Source organism: Capricornis sumatraensis, chromosome 13 (assembly GCF_032405125.1).
Source record: "Capricornis sumatraensis isolate serow.1 chromosome 13, serow.2, whole genome shotgun sequence".
Lineage (NCBI taxonomy): Eukaryota > Metazoa > Chordata > Mammalia > Artiodactyla > Bovidae > Capricornis > Capricornis sumatraensis.
The window spans coordinates 51,428,520-51,455,208 of NC_091081.1; the positions used below are offsets into that span (position 1 = coordinate 51,428,520).

At 41.7% G+C, this 26,689-nt stretch overlaps 1 protein-coding gene across 6 annotated transcripts in view; it reads left to right on the plus strand.

Annotated features, from left to right (window-relative positions):
* The first annotated feature begins 12,981 nt into the window (after window positions 1–12,981).
* SYNCRIP (synaptotagmin binding cytoplasmic RNA interacting protein) overlaps window positions 12,982–26,689 on the plus strand; it is a 29,681-nt gene continuing 15,973 nt past the window's right edge. For 2 of the 6 annotated variants that reach the window (XM_068985339.1, XM_068985340.1), the window contains exons 1-6: window positions 13,020–13,142; window positions 14,515–14,674; window positions 15,379–15,497; window positions 15,608–15,715; window positions 18,329–18,442; window positions 18,542–18,718. In XM_068985339.1, the coding sequence (XP_068841440.1) occupies window positions 14,527–14,674; window positions 15,379–15,497; window positions 15,608–15,715; window positions 18,329–18,442; window positions 18,542–18,718 (666 nt within the window). In that variant the 5' untranslated portion in view covers window positions 13,020–13,142; window positions 14,515–14,526. Of the gene's footprint in view, window positions 13,143–14,514; window positions 14,675–15,378; window positions 15,498–15,607; window positions 15,716–18,328; window positions 18,443–18,541; window positions 18,719–26,689 lie in introns of those variants that run through there. The other 4 variants (XM_068985345.1, XM_068985342.1, XM_068985341.1 and 1 more) reach the window with 3 other exon arrangements.

The following is a 26,689-nucleotide window of genomic DNA, read 5'->3' on the forward strand; positions in this document are numbered from 1 at the left end:
TCAGGAGCATATGTTATCTTTCATGATCAGTTCAGTTCAGTCACTCAGTCGTGTCCAACTCTTTGCAACCCCATGAATCGCAGCACGCTAGGCCTCCCTATCTCCATCACCATCTCCCGGAGTTCACTCAGACTCATGTCCATCGAGTCCGTGATGCCATCCAGCCATCTCATCCTCTCTCGTCCCCTTCTCCTCCTGTCCCCAATCCCTCTCAGCATCAGAGTCTTTTCCAATGAGTCAACTCTTCACATGAGGTGGCCAAAGTACTGGAGCTTCAGCTTTAGCATCATTCCTTCCAAAGAAATCCCAGGGCTGATCTCCTTCAGAATGGACTGGTTGGATCTCCTTGTAGTCCAACAGACTCTGAAGAGTCTTCTCCAACACCACAGTTCAAAAGCATCAATTCTTCAGTGCTCAGCCTTCTTCAGTCCAACTCTCACATCCATACATGACCATAGGAAAAACCATAGCCTTGACTAGACGGACCTTAGTCGGCAAAGTAATGTCTCTGCTTTAGAATATACTATCTAGGTTGGTCATAACTTTCCTTCCAAGGAGTAAGCGTCTTTCAATTTCATGGCTGCAGTCACCATATGCAGTGATTTTGGAGCCCAGAAAAATAAAGTCTGACACTGTTTTCACTGTTTCCCCATCTATTTCCCATGAAGTGATGGGACCAGATGCCATGATCTTCATTTTCTGAATGTTGAGCTTTAAGCCAACTTTTTCGCTCTCCTCTTTCACTTTCATCAAGAGGCTTTTTAGCTCCTCTTCACTTTCTGCCATAAGGGTGGTGTCATCTGCATATCTGAGGTTATTGATATTTCTCTTGGCAATCTTGATTCCAGCTTGTGTTTCTTCCAGTCCAGCGTTTCTCATGATGTACTCTGCATATAAGTTAAATAAGCAGGGTGACAATATACAGCCTTGACGTACTCCTTTTCCTATTTGGAACCAGTCTGTTGTTCCATGTCCAGTTCTAACTGTTGCTTCCTGACCTGCATACAGATTTGAAGAGGGAAATCTTTCATAATAAAGGACAGTAAAATATATTTAAATTAAAAACAGGACTGAAATATACAGTTTAGCAGTCTGATAAGCTATATGATTTTCTTTCAGAAGATTCTGTGATTCAGTTATCTTTGATATTTATCTCCTCACACTTTTCTTGCTGGCCTTTCAGTCACTTGACTTACCACTATGCATATACAAGGAAAGAAGTACTAGTCAATTATGTCACATTTTATTAGCTATGATAAAAAAATAGATATAATAATGCAATTGATTCATATAAATGGTTAAATCTTAAATGGGTATGTGGTAATTGGCCATTTTGTGCTAGATCAAGCAACTCAATTTAGCCAAATAAAGAGAGTATTACTTAAAGGACACTGAAGATGTGGTGGGCATTAATATGAGGGGCCTGAGGAATCTCTGACTCAGTGATGGAATGATTGTCCACTTAGCACTACATGGTCTAGTCCTAGGGAGGAAACAGGACCAAGGAGCCTCAGAGGCTTGACAGCTTTGCGCCACCTCTCTTGCTGTGTGTGATCCTTCTCAGACTATCTTTGCCCATATCTGAATATTTGCTTTATATTCCTCCTGCTTTTCACTGGTCAACTCCCTCCCTCTCTACTATTTACATCTATTCTCTTCTCTCTCGTCTTCTGAAAAACCTTTCTCCTTTTTTCAATTCCTCTCTCTCCTGCATTTTCAACCTTTTTCTTTCTACTGGACCTTTTTATGGTCTTACCCAGCAACTGGGCATGCCAACTGGACACAAATATACATATGCTTATATGCGTCTCCTATTTTAAAAACCAAAACAAACAAATCAGGACAAGACAAAGAAAGAAAAAAAAAACAAAAACCTCTTGTCTTGAACCCACATTTCCCTTTAAGCACTCAACCATCTCTCTGGGCTCTTTCCCAAATGTCCTGAAAGAGTCGTCCACGTAGGCTGCCTCCACCTCCCGTCTCTCTAGCCCCTTACGGCATTCTAATCAGGTCAGTCCTGAAATGTTCTTCTTGAGAAGTTCTATTCCATTCTTACCCCAAATTCTTAACTTCATTCATTCAACATAGTTGACCACTTCCTCTTTACACACTCTGCTTTCTTTTCTGAATCATCACTCTCTTGGTTTTTCTCCTACCTTTCTGGCCATTTCATCTCACCCTTCCTACAGGCATCTAGCTTACTCATTCTCTAGAAATTGATTTTTCTAGGACTCTATCCTTGGACTTCCTGCCCTTGCTCTTTTCCTACTCTTCTAGCTCCATGATTATGTCCATTCAGATGGCTTTAAATTCATTTATTACAAGACAATTGAAAATGCAAGTGGATTGTTCTAAATTAGTGCTGTCCAATATAACCTTCTGTGATGATGGAAATATTCTGTATCTCTTCTGTCCAGTACCATGGTCATTAGCTACATGTGGCTAGTGAGTGAGCACTTGACAGGTGGCTAGTGTGACTGAGGAACTGCATTTTAGATTTTATTCAATTTCAATTAATTTAAGTTGTCACATGTGATTGGTGACTATGGTATCGGACAATTTGGTTCCGGGTTAAAAGAAACCAAAGGATGGACTTCCCTGGTGGTCCAGTGGCTAAGACTCGGTGCTCCAAATGCTGGGGTTCCAGGTTTAATCCCTGGTTACGGAACTAGATCCCACATGCTGCAACTGAGAGTTTGGATGCCACAACTAAAAATCCCAATTATTGAAAAGAAGAGTGAAGATTCTGCATGTTACAACTAAGACCCAGTGCGGAAAAGAAAGAAAGAAGCTGAAGAAACAATTAAAAAAAAAAAAAAAAAACAACTACTAAAGAACTTGGTTAATGTAGTGAAAAACAAACACAGAAGTAGGTTTCAACTTGCTCTCTCTCTTCCCAGGTACTTGCCTGCCTCCTTTTCCCAAGTGTGAACCCTCCTAACCAACAATGACTCCAAGCCTGCCACCAACCACAGAACAGACTTCTATATGGCTCTCCTATAGTCCTCTTTTATGTCCACCTAGCAACTGGACATGCCAGGCTTCCTAGATTGCCCTGCAAGCTCTCCTTATTCATTCAGCCTTTGGAAGGGCTGATTAGTGACTTAGCTCTCAATTCTTCAAGTCTCCTTTTGGACCATAGATTCTCCCAGCACATAAATTCTTATTCCTATAAGAAAATCCTTTTTCTATAATACTTATAATGGTTCTGTTTCTCTGACTGAATCCTAACTGATGTCTTTTTTTTTTTCCCACTGGGACGGCCGCTACATGTTTTTGTTGCTGCTTGTGGACTCTCTTTAGTTGTGGCCAGCAGAGGCTACGCTCCGTTGTGGTGCAAGGTCTTCTAGCTGTGGTGGCTTCTCTTGTTGCAGAGCACAGCCTCTAGGTGCTCAGGCTTCAGTAGTTGCAGCAGGCAGGCTCAGTAGTTACAGTTCACAGGCTTGAGAGCATGGGCTCAGTAGTTGTGGTACACTGGCTTAGTTGCCCCATGGAATGTGAGATCTTCTGGGACCAGGGATCAAACTAGTGTCCCCTGCTTTGGCAGGTGGATTCTCATCCACTGAACCACCAGGGAAGTCCCCTAACTGATCCATTTCTTGGCAACAGTTACTCTTTCAATCTTCCCCAATGCAAGGGCATGAATATCCATCAACTATCTCCTAAACTCTCTACCTTCAGTCCATCACTAAGTCCTTGGCCAACTAGCTTCAAAATACACATAGAATATGTCCATTTCTCTCCATCTCCTCTGCAATACCCTCATCCAAGTAACTCCTATCCCTTACCTGCTTCCATGTCCATCATAAAACCCCAATATCTACTCTAAATGCAAATTTTAAACATGTGAAACATTTTGATGACATCCGATTGCACTTACTTACATAGTTCTGCATAATCAGGTTCCTGCCAGCTTCTCCAGATTTCTCTTGAACCGCTCTCTCCCTTACTAAATACACTCGAACCTTACTGGCTTTTTTTTTTTTTCCCAGAAAAGGCCATGCTTTTTGCTCTTCTCAGAGGTTTCACATATGCTAGCCATTCTGCCTGGAATATTCTTCCAATTCCCCATGCATTTCTCACTTTCCTTAGTTTATTCCTTCAGGTCTTGTTTTAAACATCACTTCCTCAGAAACTCTTTCCTTGACCAACCTACCTAGGGGCTCCTTATTCTGTAACACTATACTGTGTTAGTTTTTTTCTTTACATTGATCACATTTTATAAATGCTTATTTATTTTAAAAAGTGTATTTATTCTCTCTCTCTCTCTCTTTTTTTTTTTTTTCTCATGTAGCTGTGATCTCCAGGAAGGTATGGAGAAATGACATTTCTGCTTTACTCATCTGGTGCTTAATTCAGTGCCTTGCATATTACTGGTGTTCAAAATGTATTTGTGGGGTGATAGAATGAATGGATTGCTCTTAGCTTTTGCTTATTTCTGGTTTCTGCTTTCTTATAATTTTAGTTTGATAAGACCTCTCATAGTCCCAGTTCTAACTCCCTCCTCGTGACATTGACTCTTTCTTTGGTACTGCTCTAGATATGGTCTGGTACCTGATGCTGGTCCAATTAGTTGGGGCAAGGCAAGAACAAAAAGTGTGACAGCCTCAACTGCTCCCTTAGAAGGGCTTTGGGGGATGGTTCCCTGGTGGCTCAGAGGTCAAAGCGTCTGCCTGCAATGCGGGAGACCTGGGTTCGATCCCTGGGTCGAGAAGATGCCCTGGAGAAGGAAATGGCAACCCACTCCAGTATTCTTGCCTGGAGAATCCCATGGACAGAGGACCCTGGTGGGCTACAGTCCACGGGGTGACAGAGTCGGACACGACTGAGCGATTTCACTCGCTCACTACCCTTGGAAAGAGCTTTGAGACACAACATGATAGACATATTCAGTGAAAGAATTATCACTAAATTTTCCTTTTTTTGTGCCATGATTCATCTTGAATGTCTGAACAACCAAAGATTGCTTATGTTCTGGGATTCCATTCAAGCAGAATAGGAATACTTTGATAAAACCATCCTTTGACTGTATGTTTACATAATTATTGTTCGTTTTGTACTTACTTGTATAAAATCTGTTCCTTCTTATAACTTAACCTATCATCTCCCCCTGTAAAAGCTAAAATGCAAACAGCTAAATTGAATCTGAACTGCTAATTAAAAAAAAAAAAAAACTAAAGGTAGGACTTCACTAGTGGTCCGGTGGCTAAGACTCAGCACTCTTATTGCAGGGGGGTTTGGGCTCCATCCCTAATCAGAAATCTAGATCCCACTTGCCACAACTAAAGATCCAGTGTTCGGCAAGGCGTGGCCAAATAAATAAATCCTTTTTTTTTTAAAGCTAAAAGCAATAAGAAGAATAACTAGAATTTCAAGTATATTTAAAATGTCAAGATTTTAAAAATTAATAGATTTTGTTTTTAAAATAAAAATAAATAAACTCTCTATTTTAATAGAGCATTTTTAGATTTAAGAAAAATGAGCAGAAAGTAGAGTTTCATATACCTCCTCCCCCAGTCCTTTCTTCTATCATTAACATTGTACATTAGTGGGTATGTTTGTTACAACTGACAAGCCAATAATGATTCATTGTTACAAGCTTAAGTCCACAGTTAACATTAGAGTTTATTCATTATGTAGTACATTCTATGCTGCGGCTGCTGCTGGGGCTAAGTCGCTTCAGTCATGTTCGATTCTGTGTGACCCCATAGACAGCAGCCCATCAGGCTCCCCCGTCCCTGGGATTCTCCAGGCAAGAACACTGGAGTGGGTTGCCATTTCCTTCTCCAGTGCATGAAAGTGAAAAGTGAAAAGTGAAAGTGAAGTCGCTCGGTTGTGTCTGACTCTTCGCTACTCCAAGGACTGTAGCCCACCTGGCTCCTCCATCCATGAGGATTTCAGGAAAGGGTACTGGAGTGGGGTGCCATTGCCTCTTCCAAGTACATTCTATGGGTTTTGCCAAATATATGGTATGTATTCACTATCAATAGAACCACACAGAATAGTTTCACTGCCCTAAAAATTCTCAGTGTTCCTTCTATTTAACCCTCCCACCCGCTGTTCCTCTTCTTGAACCCTTGACAACCACTGATCTATTTACTGTCTCCATAGTTTTGCCTTTCCCAGAATGTCCTATAGTTGAAATCATATGGTACATAGCCCTTCCAGATTGGCTTCTCTCAGCAATACGCATTCAAGATTCCTCCATGTCTTTTCATAGCTCGATAGTGCATTTTTTTATAGCACTGAATAATATTTCACTATATGGGTACCAAAATTTATTTATCCATTCACCTACTGAAGAATACCTTAGTTGCTTTCAAGTTTTGGCAGTTATGAATAAAATTGCTATAAACACCCACGTGCAGGTTTATGTGTGTGTGTGTATTTAAGTTTTCAATGTAGTTGAGTAAATACCAAGCAATACAATTGCTGGATCATACGGTGTGAGTACGTTTAGTTTTGTAAGAAAATGCTAAACTGTCTTCCAAAGTGGCTGTACCATTTTGCATTTCCACTAGCAATGAATAAGCATTCCTGTTGCTCCACATCCTTGCCAGCATTCAGTGTCAGTGTTTTAAATTTGGCCATGATAACTGGTGTGTGGTGGTATCTCATTTTTTGAATTTTTAATCCTCTAATGACCTGAGTTCAATTCCTGCATCAGGAAGATCCCCTGGAGAAGAAAATGGCAACCTACTCCAGTATTCTTGCCTGGAAAAGCCCATGTACAGAGGAGCCTGACAGGCTACAGTCCATGAGGTCGCAAGAGTTGGACACGACTTAGCAACCAAACCACCAAACACCAACCAATGACATATGAAGTTGAGCATTTTTTTCCATATGTTTATTTGCCATCTATATATCTTCTTTGATAAGGTGTCTGTTCAGATCTTTTGCTCGTTTTTAAATTTAGTTATTTCCTTACTTATGGCTGAGTCTTAAGAGTTATTTGTATGTTTTGGATACTAGTTCTGTAACAGATATATGTTTTGCAAAGATTTCCCCTCAGTCTATAGCTTTTCTTTACATTCTGTTAGCAGTGTCTCTGCAGAGCAGAAGTTTTTAATTTTAACATGGCAGCCATTCAATTACCATGAAAACAAGATGTCAGAGATATTACAAAAACTTTCTCGATTATTACAAAGAGTCAACTGAATGATTTCCACAGTCTCTTTTGACACTTGGTTTTTATGGTTCTGTGGAAAGAACAAAGGTGTGCTGTGAACTTTTCCCATATGTATTCTAGCCCCCATTTTGCATTATAACATTAATATATGATAATTGCAAAAAATTAGAAAATATAGAAAAGAAAAGAAGAAAATATGATCTTTAAAAAAGCAGTTCGGCATTTAGTAGTGGAAGAATATGGATGACAAGCAACATAGCAAAACAGGCATGACTTTATGCCTGCCTTTGATGAATTGTGAATTAACAGGTCTCCATCTTCTCAGTAATTCAGAGGTTACATGAATGGGAAAACAGTAATGAGGTCCATAAAAAATTAACTGAAAATATTTATTGCAACAAGTATTACTACCAAAGTGTACGAGGTAAAAAAGTGTATGATGGTCTCCCTCCACCCTATCCTTCTTTCTAATTGTAATTGTTCTCTAGAAACAAAAATCTTTATATCTTTGATAACTTGCTATGTACATATGCACGGACCTGCAAGCTTCACAAGCCAGGGATCAATCTGTGTCAATCTTGACATATAACACTGTGAACCTAGTGCATACCACAGAGCTTGGTATGCAGAAGATGCTCAACTGAATGAGTAAATGTCACACTGTACATTGTTCTGTAGGTGGCTTTAGAATTTTTTTTAAGAATATAGCCTGGATATCTTTCCATGTAAGGATATTGGTAGCTACCTCATTTTTTTCAATGACTCCAGAATAACTGACTCAATGTATGCACATTATAATTTATTCAACCAGTTCCCTATCGCTGGATGTTTAGCTTATGTATATATTTACAAACAACACCCCCCCCACACATACACATAAATGTTACAAACAATACTTCAGTATGTATTCTAGTCTAATTATTGTGTTAAAAAAAAAGTCATATCAATCTATCCTCTCACTCCCTTGGGGAGACTTAAGTCATCTGGCCACATCTGGCTGCCCCAGAGGCTAGAAGTGGAATTTCTAGCTGGACAGCATGTACCAGGTTATAAGACATTCACAGTGGAAGGATGGAAGAACAGAACTTGGGGGAGCAGGGCTTATAAATTATTATTTAATCATTATTATTTAACCATTATTTATTTATTTAAAAAACCCTCTCAAACCACCAGCATTGAACGTGTGTGTCAATTTCTCCACATCTATGGGGGGGGTGGTGATATCCCAAATCAAATATGATCAGTCTTTGTCATTGTTGCTGTTATTTTTGTTTGGAGCAAGGGTTTAAGAATAAGGGATATAGCTGTCGATTTTGCTATAAAGGAAAGTTGGGATTCAAATGAGGAAGATCTTAAGTGGCAAATATGAATGACATCTGAGTATTTTTAAGCTGTGAAAAGCTGGAGAAAGAGTTTGAGAAATTTTTTAAAAATATATTGTAAAATGTTTGAGCTGGAAGAGAGCTTAAAAAATCTTTCAGTGTACTTTTATAGATGAGGAAATCAAAATTCTGAGAAGTGAATGTGTTTATCCAAGCTCACACTACTCATTAGTAACCGATCTGGGGTTAGTATCAAGGCTGTTTGCATCTCAGTCTATCATCGTGTTTTTTCTTATTAGGGACATATGACATATGCACGTTATTTTTATTTATTATTTTTGGCTGTGCTGGGTCTTCCTTGCTGTGTGCAGGCTTTTTCTAGTAGTTCGTGGGCTTCTCATTGCAGTGGCTTCTCCTGTTGGGGAGCGTGGACTCCAGGTGTGGGCTCAGTAGTTTGGGGCCATGGGCTTAGCTGCCCAGCAGCATGTGGGATCTTCCTAGAACGGGGTTCAAGTCCAAGTCCCTCACATTGGCAGGCAGATTCCTAACCACCGGACCACCATGGAAGTCCGTATCATCATTTGGTTTCATTCAGTAAATATTTATTGAGCATCAAATCCTGTGTTCAGTACTAAAGAGGATTCAGGGAAGTAAGGACACATATTTATTGAGAACTTTCTTGTGTCAGATCTTTCATACACATTTCAATCTAGCCCAATGCACCTATTGTACCAAATGAATCTATCTACCAGTTTATTTTTTAAAGAATTATTAGGAGTTCCCCATGTTTCAGTAACAGTAGTAATTCTTTGGCATCAAGCCAAAAATATATTCACTAATTTTCATGGCAAAAGCAGGAACAAGAAAAGTAATATTAAGAGATAAGAGTGTCCTGAGCCTCTTTGTCTGCATTTAAGATATAAATTTGTTACAACAATGAAACCACCTTGAGTCAGCCTTGCAAAGGAGTTAGGACTGTGCCATGATATTACTGTAGGTACTGAAAAAAATTCATAATAAGTTCTGTAGGTCAGGAGGAAAATTATACTATTGCTTCTCTCAACAGGATGTCAACCGGAGAGCATGCCTGACAGCTTTTTTCTCAGGCCTGCTCAGGGCATCTCTGACCAGGTTTCTGTCTAGGTGCTCAGTGTGTGCCATCCTGAGAAACGTCAGAATTGAGGGAAGGCCAGTGGAAAGTTCAGAAGGGGGCAGAGATTTGGCTGGGGAGATGTGTGGGGCAGATCAGATAGAGGGCTTTGTTGATCTAATTAAGGATTTGGTTCTAAGTGTACTGGGAAGCTAATGAAGGGCTTTAAGCAGATGCTCCAGAGTCATTTGCAATTAAAAGACAGACAGACAGACACACACACACATACACACACAAGCTTTGAATGGTTTAGGAACGTTTCAAGGATGGATCAATCAGCAGGCTGTATCATTAGTCCAGGCAATAGGTGATGGTAGATTATCCCCTGGTTGCAACATAGAAAGAAACAGATCAAGAAGACAAAATTTACAGAACTTGACTGAGGGGGCATCGAGGGAGCACATACTGTCCTGAATGAATCCGGCTTTCAGCTAATGCTGCTGGATGCAAGTGATGGACGTTCACTGAGGTGGGAACTCTGGAGACTGATCATTAGGACAAGATCTTGTGCTGTTTCTGCAAAGTTGATCTTGATGAAAGTGAAAGAGGAGAGTGAAAAAGTTGGCTTAAAGTTCAACATTCAGAAAATGAAGATCATGGCATCTGGTCCCATCACTTCATGGGAAACAGATGGGGAAACAGTGGAAACAGTGTCAGACTTTATCTTTTTGGGCTTCAAAATCACTGCAGATGGTGACTGCAGCCATGAAATTAAAAGACGCTTACTCCTTGGAAGAAAAGTTATGACCAACCTAGATAGCATATTAAAAAGCAGAGACTACTTTGCCAACAAAGGTCCGTCTAGTCAAGGTTATGGTTTTTCCAGTAGTCATGTATGGATGTGAGAGTTGGACTGTGAAGAAAGCTGAGTGCTGAAGAATTGATGCTTTTGAACTGTGGTGTTAGAGAAGACTCTTGAGAGTCCCTTGGACTGCAAGGAGATCCAACCAGTCCATTCTAAAGGAGATCAATCCTGGGATTTCTTTGGAAGGAACGATGCTAAAGCTGAAACTCCAGTACTTTGGCCACCTCATACAAAGAGTTGACTCATTGGAAAAGACTGTGATGCTGGGAGGGATTGGGGGCAGGAGGAGAAGGGGACGACAGAAGATGAGATGGCTGGATGGCATCACTGAGTCGATGGATGTGAGTTTGAGTGAACTCTGGGAGATGGTGATGGACAGGGAGGCCTGGCGTGATTCGTGGGGTCGCAGAGTTGGACACGACACGACTGAGCCACTGAACTGAACTTAACGCCCACATAAAGGTCTGGGGGTGGGTGGGTTAGACAAAGGAATTCCGGGTGGAAGAAGAACTAGAGATTTCAGTTTGGGGGATCTGGTCAGCTGGTGGACGACATTACCTAGGTAAAGGCACTTTTCTTCTTCTAAAGGAAAGCTGATCTTCAGAAAAGTCTAAAAGAAAGTGTTGGATGGTTAGATCGATTATTTTCATTCTTTAATGTATAGGATTGCTCAGTTTTGATTGTATTTTTGTATTAAACATCTTGGTTATTTGTTTTCATTTATAACATTATCTACGACCTTCGAATTATGAACTAAAACCCTTATTGCTGAATTAACTGAATACAATAGCAGGACCAGGTATGACAGTAAGAAATTTTAGGTAATGAAGAGCTCAGATCTTTGTTAAACAGTGTGGCAGTTCTTGTCAAATTATTTAAAAAATTTTATACCTTCATCCAGGCACCAATGAGAATAATTTGACATATGATGTGTTTAAGCACTTTGAAGAGTAGTCATTTAACTTTTTCTTGCACCACTGATTTGTCGTCATAGAATAGATTGTTTAGGGAACCAGTAAGCGCTTTAAAATAAGCTTGCTTTTTAATCAAAACGATACTATTCCTATTTTTCATTACAGCTTCATTAAGTAAAATTAATATCCACATCGCGTCTGAAATTCAAATATCTTTGTCTTATCTTTCTTGTACCTAGTACACGGTTACAGAAGAACTGTCAGTTCAGTTTTTCGAAAAGAAACCGATACGTGCCTCACAGTTGCCCAAAGCACGCAGCTTTGTGCTGCATCAAGTTGCTCAAACTGTGCTGCGAGGAAGCCCGTAACTGCTTAAAAGGCCAGGGACTGAAAAGGAGTATTGCACAACTCTTCACCACCCAGCGGTTTCGCTTCCAAATCTGGCTTTCGTATCATCCCGAGGCGGGAGCAGCTCCTTGCTCCACTGGAGACAGCCGGTCCCCCTTCAAAAGCAGCCGGGGTTTCCTCGTCCCAGCCCCGGGCGCCCCTCCCTCCGCCCGAGGTTCCCGTGGAAGGGAAGCCACGCAGGCTGGGGCCCAGGAGTTCCCACTGTCCAGCAACGGAGACCCAGTCATCCCGGAGCGACTCCTGCACTCGGGTCCCTCCAGCCAGGTGGACCAAAGGTCCGCGGGTCTCCGCGCCGTTCCCCTCCCCCGCCGCTCCATTGTCTGCCTCGCCCCGCCCCGGGGGACACGTGCGCCTGCAGCCTCCCGAGCGAGGAGAGCGCGGGGCGGCGGCGGCGTGGACACCGCCTGGAACGGCTACGCGGCCGCGGCGCCGAGGGCGCGGGCCGGGCGCGCACTGACGGGTGGGTTCTCTCAGGGCAGCTGCGGTCGCGTTCCGCGCCCCCCGCCCCGTTCCCGGCTGGCCCGATACTGAACGGGGGGTGGGGCGAGCGGGAGCTCAATGGGGGTGGCGTGCGCGTGGTGCCGCGGTGGGGGTGGGGCGGGGGGGGGTGGGGAGATGCCTGTCTCCTGACAAAGGAGAACGAGTGGGACACGCTGAGCCGGCCCGTCCCGCCCCGCCCCGCCCCACCCGGAGGGGAGAGGGAGGGGGAGTGTCGGGAGGGGAAGGGGCGGGCCTTTCATTCACTCTTGGCCCCTCCGCCGCCGCCGGAGCGGAAGGGCGGGGTCTCGCGCCCTCCCGTGTGATGAGGAGCGAGGGTGGCGGGGAGTGAGGGTGGCGGGGAGTGGGGGCGGAACCCGCGGGCGCGCGTCCCGAGGCGTCGGCTACGTCGTCACGTCAGCGCGGGAGAGAGAAAGAGAGGAGCCGACTCGGCAGGGACTGGGGGACGGGGCCGAGAGAACGAGCGAGGGAGGGAGCGAGTGAGCAAGCGTGCATCTAGGAGGGGAAGGGCGGCCACTTGTGCCTGAGCGGCCGCGAACGACAGTACGAACGGTGGGAGAAAGAAGCAGGGAGGGGAAGAAGAAGGGCCTAGGGAAGAGGGCTGACGGAGACTGGTGGTGGTGGGAGAAGGAGAAGGAGGAGCTGGAGGAGGGCAGGAGCTGAGAGAGTGAGTGAGAGAAGCGGACGCGCGAGGGAGGGGAGGGAAGGGGGGGGTGTCACGCGGAGGCGCGCGCGCGCGCACCGGGAGCGCGCTCGGAGGCGAGTGGAACTGGATCGGGTTTGCTGCCAGCGGCGTGAGCTTCGGCCGCCATTTTACAACAGCTCCACTCGCGCCGGACACAGGGAGCAGCGAGCACGCGTTGCCCGCAACCGGATCTCCTCGGACAGGATTCCTCCGCCGCAGCCCAACGGGGAGGTAACGACCGCTGGGAGCCGGGTCTGGGAAGGGAGCTCCGTGACATTGTGGAGTGAGCTGGGGGAGGGCGGTGCGGGGAGAAACCGGCTTTTCTGGAAAATGGATTCCAAGGGAGAGGGGAGCACGTTGACTGGGGCTGCTCAGGAGTAGGCCGCGGTCCGCGCCGTCACTTCCTCCTCCCCTCCATGTGCTGCCGCTGTTCGGGCTTTGTCTGCGGCGCTCCAGGGAGGAGGCGGCCCCGTGGCCCGCGCGGACAGCGAGCGGCGGCGGAGTTGGTGCTGTCGTGGCCGTCGCCGCGGCGCGGGAGTGGGCGGAGAGGAGCCGGTTCCGTCCCGCAGCCGCGCGGCGGGCTTGGGTGGTGCTTGGGGTCTGGCGGGCATGGGGCAGTTCGCGGAACGCCCTCATGCCGCCGGCTTGCCGGCCCCGGCCCGCGGGTGGCACCGGCGGCCCGCGCCTCGCAGTCACTGCCAGGACAGGCCAGGGGTGGGGGCTTGTACCGTGCGCCACGGCGCACGTCTCGGCTGGGCGCGCGGGCGGCCGGGGGTCGCCGGCGCCCGGGGCAGAGAGAGAGCCATGTGTCACGGCCGAGACGGCGGCGCTGGGGGGCGGGGAGAGCCTGTGGCCTGGCGCCGCCGCGGCCTCGGTGTCGAGGGGCGAGGTTCTGCTGCTGCTGCTGCTGGCTGGGGGCTCCAGCCGCGGCTTTGGGTTGCTGTCGGGAGCTGGTGACGGTCGTCTTGGCCTGGGACTCGGTGGGTTGCCGTTGAAGGAAGTTGTAGGACATTTGAAGGCGCGGAGCACGTGTTTCTAATGGGTTCCCGGTGGCCGCGGCGGTGAGGCTGCCGCTCTGGGTGCGGAGTCGGGGGCGGGCTTTGGGGTGCGGGGGTGAAGGGTGGAGAAGCGGGGAGGTGGGAAGGTAGCTTGTGTGAGCGCTTTGTTCTTCGCTGGCTGTTGTTACTGATCTTTAAGCGGCAGGCGGGAAAAGCGCGCACTTTGGGGGTTTACCTTTGAGAGGGAAAAGCCCAGCTTTGCTTGCTCCACACACACCTCATTCTCTGTACGGGCACAGTTGCATGTGGCACGCTGGCTTGTCCTCGTGCTGGTTGGGCTCCATTTGTAATGTGGTTTTTCCTAGGGAGTGTTAGCAGGTGAGTCAGGGGTGGTGCTAAGGAAAAACGTAGTGGATCCGTCCTTCGGTGCCCCGCGCTCCAAATCTGGCTTGTCAGGCGACAGTGACTTTAAAGTAAGGCCTGTTTAAAGGGATGTATAGGCTTTCTGGTGTAGAAATTGGTAGAGAAAGTCAAGATTGGGGCTCTCATATTGTTCTACCCTTTTTGAAGACCCTAGTTTAATTTTGCTTATTGCGTTTGAACAGATCTCTGGAAACATGGCTACAGAACATGTTAATGGAAATGGTACTGAAGAGCCCATGGATACTACTTCTGCAGTTATCCATTCAGAAAATTTTCAGACATTGCTTGATGCTGGTTTACCACAGAAAGTTGCTGAAAAACTAGATGAAATTTACGTTGCAGGTAAGAACTAACACTTGCAAAATTACATTATGAAATTTTTCTATTGGATTTCTGGCTTTGAACTAAAATAGCAACTTTTTGTGGTTTCCAAGAAGTGTGGGACCTGGAGTTTTGCCTTGTTGTGCTAGTAGGTTCTTGTGAACTAGAGGTTAAGGTGTGTAGAGGGAGGGAAGAAGGAAGGGTTAGGTGGTAAAGGCTGGATGGCCAGATGGTTAAGTATATGATGGTAGCAGGTAGCAACAGCTGTTGAATGTTGGGAGCAGGCTGTGTGACTTTTGGGGGTATTTTTATGGTAGGATTCTGGTTAAATAACTTGGTAATTGTAGACTTGTAGTCAGTCTGTCTCGGTGTTGCTGTTGCTTTTTTTAGTGGTATTTGAAATTGAGTGGAGGTTCCTGTGTCATGCTCGGTACTTTGTTGGTTGATTTTAGAATTTGTAAGCCTATGTATTTACCTTAGAAATACTCGGTGTTCAGAACTGCCTGACTTAGGATAAGATAAAAAAGTTGACTCATTATTTTAAGTATGGTTGAGAGGCCTTCTTTAGTTCATAATGGCTAAGGTATGTGTGTTTTTCATTATATAGGTAAAGAGGAATGGAAGAATTTGTAGTTAGCACCTGCATTGGCAAACATGGTCTTTTAAAAAAAAAACTTTCTAAAAATATTAAAAGTTGACAACTAATTAAGTTTTTTCTTCTCCAGGGCTGGTGGCACATAGCGATTTAGATGAAAGAGCTATCGAAGCTTTAAAAGAATTCAATGAAGACGGCGCATTGGCAGTTCTTCAGCAGTTTAAAGACAGTGATCTCTCTCATGTTCAGGTAATGTTAATTTGGTGTGAGTGTTAAAAAAAAAAAAGTAGTTTTGACTTTTATTCAGTTAGGTATATTTAAGACTTACTCTTGAAAATAATTGGAAAATTCCTTTGCAGAACAAAAGTGCCTTTTTATGTGGAGTCATGAAGACTTATAGGCAGAGAGAAAAACAGGGGACCAAAGTTGCAGATTCTAGCAAAGGACCAGATGAAGCAAAAATTAAGGTATGTCTTTGAAAAGTTTCTTTTTTACTCCTTTCAGTTTTTAAAGTTTTTTGTTTGGACTATTTTCTAGCTTGGGTAAATATTCCTTGGGTGTGAAATTATTCCTTGTGTGTGTGCTGTAATGTTGAGAGTTAATGACCGTGAGATAAATTTGTTAATGTTTCCTCTTTACTATTTTTTGAAGTGTCCTGCCTTTAACAGTTTCTGTTTCTAAACAACTTTGAAATTTTTCTTGTTATCCATGTATTCTTTCCTAAATCTGTGCTGTTGGTATTCTAAATAAAAGATTTAAAGAACTACAGTCACCATATTTTTCATATGAAACCTGCAAGTCCAGATTACCTGACAGTGGAACTAAAAGGGGGAGGGAATCAGCTCATCCCATACTGATGGAGAGTGTACATTTAGCAGTTGACTGCTTTCCTTAGGATTCTCAAGCCCCCACATTAAATGAGTTTAGTATTTTAACACTGCCTTCTTCCTCATTCGTAGTGTGGGTTTTTAAGGCTAATTTGTTCATTTCTAAAAGCAGCTTTTAATGAAAAAATTGTTTACTGTAGACATGTAAATGAAGAAACTGAGGCTGAGAGAAGAAGTTTTGTTTGCCATCACCCAAGTCACATAGTAGTAAAGTCAACTAGCTTTTGATCTTTGTGTTTTTTACTTGTGTTGATTTTTTGGTTCATAGAAAATATGATGGTCATACTAGTTTTAATGTAGTATTCTTAACATAGTGTGCCCCTGCTCTTGAACCAAGGGTTCTAGTTTTAAGAAAATAAGTTGTTAGGAAGGGATGGGTGTCAGTTGTGTTTTAATGGTATAGGAAGAGGAAAGTATGGAGTTAGTAGTTAATGTATAAAATTGAGGCTTTCAAATGAGTGAATTGTATCTGAACTATAAATCTAGTTTTTCCAAAGAAATGGAATATATAGTTACCCATTGTAATTAAATCAGTTGTAAGTAAATCTACACTGAAAGTTATTAAAATTTTATAAAAAGTTGGAAATTTAGTTTGTGAAACATTCAGTTCTGTCTTTGGAAGGGAGTGGCGTAAAGCTTCAGTGTGACTTAAATTGTGGCAAGAAATCAGACATTTTTATAGACTAATTTTCAGAGGGAATAAGTGTTTCCTTTTGTTTTCAGGGATTGACATAAAACAGATAAATTATTTGGGTCATATAAACATTAAAGTAAAAGAAGCACAGGGATTGCATATGGGGAAAAGGGAAGATGAACCATTTAATTAGTTTATGTGATAGTAAGAGGTTTGAGTTTATTTTTGTTACTAACCCAATATTGCATTGTTAAGCAAATATATTTGGGTATAGTAGAAAAAGACTACTAAAAACGTGTACCAGCTTGTGGACTTTTTTGTTAAGAGAGTTGAGGAATAGAGTTCTTATCAGTTACAATATCTTTCCATAACTATTTAATGTTCTTTGGGTAGAAATAAGGGCTTCCCCGTTGGCTAAGAAGGTGAAGTGTGTGCCTGCAGTGTGGGAGACCCAGGGTTGATCCCTGGGTTGAGAAGATCCCCTGGAGTAGGAAGTGGCAACCCACTCCAGTACTCTTGCTTGGAAAATTCCATGAACGGAGGAGCTTTTTAGGCTACCTCCATGGGGTCGCAAAGAGTTGGTAGAAATAAAATCTGTCCAGTCTTTTTCATTTAAGGACTAAAGTGCTCCTCCCCCCATCACTTGACAGCATTCTGATATGTTTTATCATGTGCTTGCTATTAGTTTATTTCAAAGTTTATGAGCTAATTATTAGATTCTTTTTATTTAGAAAACTAGTTTTGCGCGTTGTGGGTGAGATGGTGGAAAAGGAATAATCTTACTTTTTCCTTAGGCTAACAGTGGATGACTGCTTTCTACTCTTGCTTATAATAAGAGATAAAAAGAATCTTTTTATGCTCTGAGTTAAATATAAGTTGTATAAATTTTAACAATTCACTTTTAGGGAGATAATGTGTAGAGGTTATATCGTGTTGCAGTTTCATAAAGTTTCCAAAAATCATTTTGGCTCTTTTTCTGAGTGATCCATGCTGTCCTGTGAAGCATGGTACTTGAATGTCAAATGAATAAGAGGTTATTTTTCCTGCATCTCCTCTTAAGTTTGTGGATTTAGATGGAGGAGTGTAATTTGTAAAGGTTGGTGAAACTCCTAGAATGGCAGTAGGTACCTCGGAGTGTGGGTTACTGGGAAATTTGTTGGGTAAGAAAGCTAGGTTTGGAAGAGATAAGTTATCTACCTCCTCCTTCAGGAGAGAATTTCAGCTTAATTATGCAGTCATTTTTTAGAAGGGCGGAATAGATATACCTTGCCTTGAGAGTTGTTGAATCAATATTTTGTGTTGTTCACTAAGCACTACTCAGTAATTGGAGACCAAAAAATAATTTGACCAGGATCCTGAAACTTTTATAAATTAGGGTATATTATGAATTATAAGCACACATTAAAAGAGTTCTAAAACAGACAACAAAAACCTGTTAGTAGGGAATATTGCCAACATAAATGGAAAGATTTGAACAAAATTGATTTTTTCATAACTGCTTGCTGCATGGGTGTGGTCTTATGAATGAAATATATTAATGATATTTTGAACTTTTTAAGGCACTCTTGGAAAGAACAGGCTACACACTCGATGTGACCACTGGACAGAGGAAGTATGGGGGACCGCCTCCAGATTCCGTTTATTCAGGTCAGCAGCCTTCTGTTGGCACTGAGGTAAAGAAACTAAAAACTTGTACCCTTTGTAGTAAATGTACATGTGTCTGGTTTCTTACATAAATTTTCCATGGTTTTTATTGCATATTTAATTTACAGATATTTGTGGGGAAGATTCCAAGAGATCTGTTTGAGGATGAACTTGTTCCATTGTTTGAAAAAGCTGGACCTATATGGGATCTTCGTTTAATGATGGATCCACTAACAGGTCTCAATAGAGGTTATGCGTTTGTCACTTTTTGTACAAAAGAAGCAGCTCAGGAGGCTGTTAAACTGGTGAGTTTTTTAGTCTTCACATTTGCTATTTTTAATTAAAGCCACGCCTTTTCTTATTGTGTTAATTGAATGCTTTTGAAGTGCTGATTAGGCAGTCTTTCACATTTTCTATGTACACTTTATAGCAGTATCTTTTGCGGGTATAGTTGAACTGACTGAGGACCTATAAGGTAGTGTGGTGGAGTTATAGTTACTGGTTCTTTGAAACATTTGGCTGAGTGATTTTTTTTTTAAATTTTAGGAATGTTAAAAGGTGTAAGAAAGTAACTGTAATAGAGCTCCTGTTGGGCCATATTTGGCTATCCCTTTTTAAGAAATGTTTCATGAAGACATTGCGATAATAACATTTTAGTTAATGAAATAAGTGATTTTATGGTGAATGGCAGTATTTGATTTAAAAATAGCAGATGTCAGGTGAGGACCTAGTTATTTTCCCAATTTAAAGAATTTTAATATTTCAAGTTATGGCTTATAGAACTCCTTCAAATTAGTTTTATTCTGTGACTCAAGTGGTTTCTACATTTTGTAGTTGAAGATGTCAAGTTAATTTCAATCCAAGAAATATATCAAAAAGTGCAGCTGGGGAGGAACTTTTGTAAATGGTTCACTATGGCAGACGTTTATTTTGCACTGTCTGACTTACATGTTATATGGGTAATTCTAAGCAAACTTGAAATTCTTAGACTGATTATTCCTGAATTTTATTTTTTCTTTCCTCACCGTCATCTAAATCACATTTTAAGGCAAGCCTTAAGGAGAAAAAGGAAACAAATACACTTGATTTAGCTTTCTATATAGCTTGCATCTCTTCATTGGGGTGTGTAATTGAATATTGTAAGGTTGACATTAGAAAAGTATGCTACTTGGGAAGAATAGAGGATTCAGGATTTGGGGTATTTGTTTAAATCAAGGCTGACTTTTCCCTTCTTTCCAAGGATGCTGTTACAGAAGGGAGAGTGTATAGCTCTCTAGTGTTCCATTCAGTGGTAACTGTGAACTGTCAAGATTTTAGTTTAAACAGTTCAAGTAAAATTGAGGACTTTTTAGGGTTCTGGAAAGATAAACTGTAGAAATCATCCAGCTGAATCTAAAAGAACATTTTGCCAGATAGTAATAAAGTAGCAACAAATTTTAATGTGGAAATGTAGAGTGATTGAGAAAGCAATGAGCTATCTTATCTCACTACAAAAAGCTCTTGTAGAATTTAATGATGTCAGAGCTAGTTTATTTATTAGGTATTACATAAAGCTTAGTTTTGTTTAGTGGTGTGATTACTTAGTGTTACAACATGTATTTATTAATTTTTTAATAGGAATTATTAAACCAATACTTAACTAAATTTTTGCTGCCAAAAGACACCAATTATGGTAGGTCCTCACTAGAGTATTTCTAGGTGAAGTTCAGAATCTTTATAGTAAAGAAACATAGTTAGAAGAAGATACATAATCCAGTCCTAACATGACAATTTTGATTGCCAATAAATACACATGAAATACGTTTCAGTTTGGGCAGTTGCCTTGGCTTAACATAATATATTCCAAAATTGCATTGCTGTAGGCTTAGAGTAGTCTTAATAACATAGTTAAGTTTTGACTGTAACGCACAAATTTCCAGATAGCCAAACAGCTATTTTGATTGGTCTAGGAACAGTTCTTAAACAAATGTTTTTACATTTTTTTCTGGGTTTGAATTTGAGTCCTTATCTGGGGGAATAATTACTTTTTGCTCTCTAATCAATAGGAGGCTCTGCATTTTAGTGTCTTTTTAAAGATAGTCTTAGTAGTAGGATGAATTGGATGTATTCTTATGGCTTTTTCTGAAAAGATGTTTTACCATAGGTAGGATTATGGTTTTAGAATTGGGAGACTTGCCTTAGTACAACAGTAAAAGAAAGGACTAGGCTTTTGAGGAAATGAAACATTCTAGAGAAATAAAAAACTGAAGTTGATTTGGATATTTTATGTTATCTTGTTTTGATTCCTGGATATGAGTTACACCCCAAATGTATTTTTTAAGGGACCATATTTTGAAGACCGTTCCTAGTTGTGTCATATCACAAGTCTACTTGAATTACAGCTTTATCAGAGAAATTTTAATATAAGATAGTTGAACTGTTCTAGTTGTACATAATCAAGAGTTGAGGAAATGTCTTTTTTAGATTATAGATTAGACAAGATTGAAGCAGCATCACTTTTTGTTTTCCTATACTTTGAGTATCTTGAGAAATACCTTAGATTGAGATAGTTTATATATTTGGTCTTATTTTTTGATACATATAATTCAGCAGTGACTTCCAATAAAAAATGTAGATTTTAAATTTGCATCTGAATTACTTGTACAAATGGGTTGATGTTAATAGCTGAAGAGACATGAAGTTAAAAGCAACTGCAGACTTCTTAGTTACCCTGTTTTCAGCTAACATTTGCCTTGTATTTGGGGGAATAAGAAAATGTATCTCTAAATGATGATAGTCTAGCTGCGGAAGCAAGATCTAAATTTGTGGGAAGGTGTTTAATAGCTGCCACTTGTTGCTTGTTAAGGCACAGGAGCTGTGCTCTGTGCCACATTATTACTTTTAAATACCACTGCAAAAAAAAAATAACCACTGCAACCCATTCCTCAAGGTAAGTGAAATACCTTCTTTCTACAGTGAATAAATAGACTGGGTGGATTGCCCAAGGCCATGCAGGTTTAGTTTATTTAGCATGTTCTTACTGTTAACTGGACATAACAGTTTAAACCAGCAATATATGTTATGTTGCCAGTGAGCCCGATTCTTTGTGTAGTGGTTTAGATGGTCTTAAAAGGTGTTGAGTGTGAGTCTTCTCTGCTACCAAATTTATTTCTGGCATCTAACCAGTTTGTACCATCTTCCTGTTAACACCCTAGTCTAAGGTACCATTTGAACAGTCCTAGCTAGTCTCATTGCTTTCTGTTGCCCCTTTACAGTCTTATCATTTAGCCATGTAGGTTAGATCGCAGCATTCCCGTCCTGAGAATAATGGCTTCTAAACAAGGCTCTATCTGATAAAGTTTCTGCTTAACCTCTCTCCTTCTCTACTTTATTACTGTTCCATCCATACTCTGCCTTTTTTGTCCTCCTCCAAAGCTATGACCATTTCCAACTCACGGTTGCCTTCTGTGCTTTCCATCACTTCTTCCAGTTAGCCCAGCTGCTGCCTAGTTATCGATCAGATTTTCTTAGAGGGCCTTTCTAATAAAGGCTTACTACCCAGTTGCCCCATGACAGTGTACTGAACATGATGTAAAAAAATAATACTTGATGTACTTAAAATTATTTCTTGACTTTGTAAGATTATTTGCATCACTCTTCCCTTCAGAGAATTTACTCTTTTTCTGCATCCCTGACATTCAGAACAGTGCCACTGTAGAATAGGTACTGGATAAATAACTTGACCAGCTGACCAGTGCTGTCTTATTGAAAGATTTTCTAGCTTTCATTTGCAATTATTCTCTGCTATCATCAGCCCTAGGGATTAACATAGATTCATGGGGAGGGTGACACTTAGTCCTCTGTAGCATTTGGTGTTGTCACAAAGTCCAAGAGGAACGCACGCAGGTGTGTATGTGTATTTGTATGTGTGCTTCTGGAATTGGAGCCCAAGGCAACTGGCTTTGCAAGTGCCCATTATGGTCCATTACAGTGGAAGTGTCTTACTGAAAAAACTTCTTGCGAAGACTGGAATACTGACCTATATTTACATGTTAAGATTTGTGACTTTAATAGCCACTGATGGTTTATTCACCACAGTGGTTGTATACATCAGTGTACAACCACTTCAATGAATGCAGCTGACAAGAGACGTCCACAAAGTATTTTAAGTAGCAATTAGCAAATGTTTACTGTGAATAGCATGAAAACTTTTACTATGAGCGTACAAGTAGTTTGATTCTGTTCTTGACTTTGGGGTTTCTGCAACATTAGAGGCTAACTACAGTTAATTAAAGTGGAAACTGGTGGGTCACAGGGTAAAGGAAGGATGAAGGGATAGATTGCTTTGAGTTGGGGTTGTTAGAGAAGGCTTTGTCCTAAAGAGGTTTGAGTAGGGAGGGAAGTGAAGGAAATAGATGAATTGAGTTGAAGCAGTGTTTTGTGGGAAGAAAGATGAAACTTGTTAAAGTGAACGCTAAAAGGCAGTAGTCATTGACTACTGGACTGAGTTGCATGGTGCCATTGAAGGTTTGAGTGTTAGTGTAGGTTGCATAATGTAAATATGTTATAGATGGTATTTCTTTTTTCCTTATCAGTGATTTGAATGAGGGTATAGTTGGACTGGTTGAAATGTTTGGTGACTTGAATTTGCATGTGGTGATAAATGCCATGGGGGATGACAAAATAAGGATCTGAAAAGATTTTGATAGCCTGGGACAGTAGTTTATATCAGAAGGGTGGAATTGAGTGGGGTTGAAAGTCAGGTCCTATACACAACTTACTCATAAGCAAACTGTAGTGTGTCAGTAGTGTGGTATGATTGCCAAATAAGCTGAGATAATCTTGGACTGCGTGTTATAGAAGCCAGTGTTTAGAAGTGTTAGAATAGTCTCCAGCTTACTCTAGACTCTTCATTCTTAGCCTGCATTTGTATTGTGTTATGAATGTCACTATTTTGTGACACTCCTGGAGGCACTTTCCAATTTCAGAGAAGGAATGATTAGCCAAGCAGAGAGGACTGAGTCGTAAGCATTGTGTGTAGGTATGTGAAGTGCTTCATTTGGAGGAGGAAATAGATTCACTGGAGAATTTTTAGGGAAGTAGGTTTGACTCAGTGTAAAGCAGACTTAAGTGGATAGGCTTGGGAGGCAGCCGTTTTGCTGCTATAAGGAGACTTAGGACTGAGCAACTACTTCTGGATCAGATTCCAAATCTGAGGTTGCTGAGTTTCTGGGGATTTGTTGACTGATTGGCTATGAGGCAAGGAAAGAGTGACTTGGTGTTTTTGAGCCTGGGTGATGGGAATGTTCCAGGCTGTACAATTCATTTTGGTGTTCTGAAATACTGAAACTATATTGGTTCATCGTTGTTTTATTTGATTACCTCACTGTGCTACTGGATCTGAAAGCTAGATTTCTAAAACTTGTTCATTTCAGTGCCAACTTTCCTAGAGTTTGGAAAAAACCACATTTTTTTGTTTATCTTGATACCATCATATAGTCCTGATTACTTAACCCTTGAGACTAAGGGTTTATCAGCATTAAATTAGAATCTCTAGTAAGCATCAAAACAGTTGTTTGTAATGCCTTTCTACCATCTCAGTCACTGTTACCTGCTAGGATGTAAAATTTAATTTTGACTTTAAGATGATAGATTGGCCTTAAAAATGCTAGAGTAAGGAAAGTTAATTCAAATATACATGTAAAAGTGCATGCTTAATCTGTAGATGCGGATACTGTTTTGAAAATGTTTACTTTTGCTTTATTTGGACAATATGCCCAGAGAGTCTTTTTTCCTTTAATGACTTCACTGGAGAGCCAGTTTACTGTCTATGGGTCAGTTAAAAATGTCTCCATTTTTTAAATTAAAAAAATGTGGATGAAGAGTTACAGTTTTCTTTGTAAATCCTGCTAAATATTCATAGCTTCCTATTGGTCAGACCGAATGAATGAATGCTAAGTTGCTTCAGTCGTGTCTGGCTCTTTGCGACCCCATGGACTATAGCCCACCAGGCTCCTCTGTTCATGGAATTCTCCAGGCAAGAATACTGGAGTGGGTTTCCATTTCCTTCTCTGGGGGAATCTTCCCCACCCATGGATCAAACCTGTGTCTTTTACATCTCCTGCACTGTCAGGCAGGTTCTTTACCTCTGATGTTACCCGGGAACCCACCAGGTCTGACTTGTTCAGACTGCTGCTGCTAAGTCGCGTCAGTCGTGTCCGACTCTGTGTGACCCCATAGACGGCAGCCCACCAGGCTCCTCTGTCCCTGGGATTCTCCAGGCAAGAACACTGGAGTGGGTTGCCATTTCTTTCTCCAATGCGTGAAAGTGAAGTCACTCAGTCGTGTCTGACTCTTAGCGACCCCATGGACTGTAGCCTACCAGGCTCTTCCATCTGTGGTATTCTCCAGGCAAGAGTACTGGAGTCGGGTGCCATTGCCTTCTCCAGACTACTGTCATTTTAAATACCTTCTACCTACCCTACCTTGATTAACCAGAGGAGGGCTAGTGAGGATAGGTTAGAAGGGAAGAAACTTTGCTTATATAGAAAATAATGGCAACAGTTATCACCATTTTGAAGCAGCATTGTTAAGTACATAGCCCCTGGTCTTAGAATATTTGGAAAACAAAAATACAGAAAAGGGAAAGTGATACCAAATTCTGTCATCTTCAAAGTAACTCCTCTTTCTTTTCCTTTTAAAACTTTGCATTCCATTCCATTCCCCCACCCCCCCCATTTTAGTTTTTTTTTTGTCAACTTCTGGAATTACAGACTAAATGACCAAATTAAAAGTCATTGATTTGTTGCTAAGGCTGGCTATTTGATGCTTACTTGTAAAAATCTAGGGAATATGCATGTCTTAAATAGTTTATTGTGTTCTTAGATTAACTTACTTGTGTGGTGGGATATTGTAGTCTCATTGTCCATAATCCCATGCAATGATGGATTCAACCATAGGTCTACTATCTGCAGATAACTGCATATTTCTACTTTTAAGAGGTGTTTGGTCTAAATACAAATAGTATGGGAAAACAAAGTCCAGGGCGGTGTTTCTTAACCTCGGCACTATTTTAGACTAGATAGCTATTATGCTGGGCTATTTTGTGAATTATAGGATGTTTGGTAACATCTCTGACTTCTTCTTACCCACTAAATACTAACAGCAAGTCCCACCTCTAGTTGGCCAAAATCTGCCTGTTTATAGTCGGTAAGTCGTGTCCAACTGTTTTTGTGATCCCATGGACTGTAGCCCACCAGGCTTCTCTGTCCATGGGATTTCCCAGGCAAGAAGACTGGAGTGGGTTGCCATTTTCTTCTCCAGGGTATGGAACCTGCCTCTCCTGCATTGGCAGGTGGATTCTTCACTGTTAAGCCACTAGGTCTAGTTGACCAAAATCTTTCTAGACATTGTCAAATGTGCCTCCTCCCTCCCTGGGCAAAATCTACACCTGTTGAGAACTACTGATCTGTGTTAACAAGAAGGGTGTTTTTATTGATCCTTATAGAATTTAGGGATTGCAAAGTATTTAGTTGAGCTCAACTATACAGGTATGCAGAAGAGATTTCGATGGTGAAGTTTCAGGGAAAGCATTATATTCAGAGGCGTAGCAGTATAAGAACTGACATCATTAACCAAGATTACAAGTGTGGAGAAAGGGAAGAAGTGGGAGGAATTTTAGGATGGACTTACTAATGTCCAGCTATTTGAACTTTGTTTTGCTGATGGGATATTTTTTCCCCAATAGGCAAAATTGTGATTTAAAAAAAAAATGTCTCTGGCATAAGTGTAAAGAATAGAGGTAATCTTGGGATCATGATGACCAGTCAGTCAGTTCAGTCGCCCACTCTTTGCGACCCCATGGACTGCAGCACAGCAGGCTTCCCTGTCCATCATCAACTCCCGGAGCCTACTCAAACTCACGTCTATCGAGTCGGTGATGCCATCCAGCCATCTCATACTCTGTTGTCTCCTTCTCCTCCTGCCTTTGCTCCTTCCCAGCATCAGGGTCTTTTCCAGTGAGTCAGCTCTTCGTATTAGGTGGCCAGGGTATTGGAGTTTCAGCTTCAACACCAGTGAATGTTCAGGACTGATTTCCTTTAGGATTGACTGCTTTGATCTCCTTGCAGTCCAAGGGACTCTCAAGAGTCTTTTCCAACACCACAGTTCAAAATGATGACCAGAGATTTGGCCAAGTGTGAACTGAGTCATTGGGGGTAAAAACTACAAAACTGTTGTGAACTGGAGGGAAAGATGTTTGAACTTCGTGTTTAATTTTGAATACCTGGAGATAATGG